The sequence below is a fragment of the Aplysia californica genome, unplaced genomic scaffold, assembly GCF_000002075.1.
Source record: "Aplysia californica isolate F4 #8 unplaced genomic scaffold, AplCal3.0 scaffold00296, whole genome shotgun sequence".
Taxonomy (NCBI): Eukaryota; Metazoa; Mollusca; class Gastropoda; order Aplysiida; family Aplysiidae; genus Aplysia; species Aplysia californica.
Window position 1 is genome coordinate 557,087 of NW_004797566.1, and position 3,360 is coordinate 560,446.

A 3,360-nucleotide genomic window follows, 5' to 3' on the forward strand; every position below is an offset into this window, starting at 1 on the left:
TGCGACCAAACTCCGTGCCATGAGCACGTGGGGTTAAATGTCAACTAATCAAATGTCTTTGGCCTTGACCTTGGTGGTGTCTTTATGAAGGGCTCACATTCTCAAATAAGTATTGTACACCCTGTTCCGTATATCCGTATCAGAACCACGTAAACATTGTGACCGTTATTATACAAATATATTTCGGACAAGACAATGACAATGACATTGACAATCTTTATTGATCTCGCAGGGAAAAGTTTGTCTTGGTCGTTAACAATGGCAATAGACGTTACAAAAGTTAGACTTAAAGGTGCACTCTCGCAAACGCACAACAAGACAGGACATTAGGCCAAGTAAATACATGTCTCACGGGCTGGGACAACCCGCTACGTAAAGCATTCATTCTCTCTCTCTCTCTCTCTCTCTCTCTCTCTCTCTCTCTCTCTCTCTCTCTTTCTCTCTCTCTCTCTCTCTCTCTCTCCCTGTGTTTCATTTGTAGCACTGTGTGTTCAGTAACCTCACTGCAGTTGGTACGAATGAAATTCTATATCTGTCTGTTCTTGCTTTTTTGGAAATGTATCGTTTACTGCGGGTCAATAGTTGAAATTCCGATGTCAGTTGGTGGCTATGGTCGCTAAGCATTGTTTCCTCCTTTTTTAGAACGTTTGTCTTGTGCAGATATTCAGTGTTACTTAGGTCTCTACCAATTGTTCATGATGCCTTTCTTATCAACTTGTTTAGTTTTATAATGTGCTGCCTTCCCAGATTGCTACCATAGCAAGTGATACCAAAATTTATCAAAGTTTCTATTGTGATGGTGTAGAAAGAGGAGTAGAAAAGTAGATTAGAGTCATAATATTTACATACCGTTAGCTATTTGAAATAAAGTTATAATAGACTCCACTGTTAAACTATTCGCATTTAATCCAATCGGAACAAACAAAGACGTCGACAGTCTAGTGGTTAGACTACAGAACTCGTTATCGTCAGGTTGTGGGTCCGGTGGTTCGAGCCGCAGGCACGACGTTGTATGGTTGAGAAATGCTCTTTACACAAATTTTCTACGTTTGACTCTTACGAGAAACAGTGAACGAGAGATTTTTGGTCAGAATGTGTTTAAGCGCCTTTAAATGGCAGATGCTCTGTACGCTTCGCGGGAAGTTGAGATTGTTTCTGAATACTATCAGGTGTGCTAGGGAAATAATATAGATTGAGAAGTGCATACAGCTTGCTGTTTCGCAGAAATTTGCGCTTTACAAAATAAATGTTATTTTACCTAGTTGTATTATTATTATTATTTTATTTTATTTTTTAATTATTATCATTATTATTGTTATTATTATTATTATTATTATTATTATTATTATTATTATTATTATTATTATTATTATTAATATTATTATTATTATTATTATTATCATTATTATTATTAATATTATTATTACTGATGATTATTAATATTAATATTATTATTACTGATGATGATTATCATTACTATTACGATTACTATTTTTTTATTGTTATTATTACTACTACTATTATAATTATTATAATTGTTATTATTGTTATTATTATAATTATTAATATTATTGTGAAATCTCCAACGACAAACTTTTGTATTTTCAAATAATTTATGGACTCTCTTTTTAATGAGTATTCAACTGTATTCAACTCCTTACAACTATTTCGTAGCTTACTGTTTTCATTTAACAAACTGGAACCAACCATATATTATCATTGCTTTGTTGTTTTACGTATTTTACCTGTAAACATTTGAAAACTTTCTATTGCGGAATCTCGACCGATAAAAATGTTATTATCAGCTATGTTTCCTAATACTGATTTAATAAAATTTGATTAACATAAGAACTACATTTCGTTCACAACCCTGTCGTATCTTGCTGTTGTCCTTAAAACAGTTAAAACCCAAGCTTTTGTTATTTTGCTGGGGGGGTTTTCACTGAGTGCTGGGTTCTTTGAAAAAAGAAACGCATTAAATATTACACCAGTATTTGCAGACAAACACATAGAACGATAGTATTTTCAGTCACGAGTAGCCTGCTTTGTGTTGATATTACACGACTAGACGACAGAACTGATGACCGATGCTGTTTTTCTCACTCAACGTCTAAACAAAACCAGATGAAACAACTTAGTAGACCTTGATGGTCTTGGTAAACCAAGAGACGTAAATATAAAGGTATTGCTTTCTTCGAGCAAGTTAGTTCCGATACACTTACTCTACAGACGACGATGATAACTTAATAAAAAAAGCTTGGCCATATCCAGTCGCAATGCTGGCATTCCGCCGTGTGTCCTCGCTTTGACAAGACCACACATCCTGAAAAGAAATGCAATACTAGTCCTTTCTGCCCCAATTGCCATAGCCAGCAAACAATCTTCATCTCGTAGTACCAAGTTGGCTTCAATAATGCGCTATTTAAGAAAACAGGACGCGATATGGCTGCTCATTTCAGGAGATTTATAAGACAGTCTCCCCGCAAGTTGTGACTTTGGTCTCTGGCTGATCATATGTGAAGTCAGTACAGCCAGTCAAGAGGTTGGCCATTTCTTCTTCTGCCGACCTAGCACGACCCAAGGTTAACGACAAAAAGTCGCGCAGAAAAAGGAAACGGTCCTTTAGATCCGTACAGTGCCTACTTTCCAGGTACTACTCTCAAACCACACCGTTTCTCCTCCCAAAAACCACCCGGCAAACAGCAGTCTATTTGGAGGAGTCACAGTTCAACGAAGCAGCGGACCTTTGTGCTCGAAACCTAGAAAGTGTAATAGTGGTCTTGTCCGATGATTCCGACCTTCCATTGTAGATTTGCAATACTCAAAGGCCACACTGTGCCCTGTTGTGGCCTGTATCCAGGAGACAAAGTTCACCATGGCTTCAGCCATAGACTTAATAGGTTTTGCTGAGCATCATCCAATTCACAATGACAACCAGATTGCTTCCTGTGGAATCACCCTCTACATCCACAACAAGACACTCCATAGACAAATATACCTTAGTATGACCCTCAAGGCTATTGTTGTACGGGTCACACTGCACACACCAATCAAAAACTGCTCCATTTCTGTTTAGCCACATTACCGATCTAAATGACTTGAATGACCATCTCCCAAAACCCTTTATTTTGTTGGAGATTTCAATGCTCACAGTCCCCTTTGGGGAGATGAACCAACTGTCATCCGTCTTTAAAAAGATAAATCTCTCTCAAACCGAAACAGATCCACTTTTAACACATTATCCATTTTCTGCACCCCCTGAGCTGGTCCGAGGTTTTCAGTGGTTTGTGCTGAATGAAAGTGCGTATCATTTTCCAAGGATTCCTTGGCCTTTCTGTTGGGATCAACGGAGAACACCCT

At 37.5% G+C, this 3,360-nt stretch overlaps 1 protein-coding gene across 1 annotated transcript in view; it reads left to right on the plus strand.

Annotated features, from left to right (window-relative positions):
* Positions 1 to 3,076, plus strand: part of LOC101856354 (endoglucanase 17-like) — a 53,876-nt gene extending 50,800 nt beyond the window's left edge. Inside the window, 1 exon segment of the mRNA XM_035970629.1 lies at positions 2,811 to 3,076. Coding sequence (XP_035826522.1) covers positions 2,811 to 3,076 — 266 coding nt within the window.
* The last annotated feature ends 284 nt before the right edge of the window (positions 3,077 to 3,360 follow it).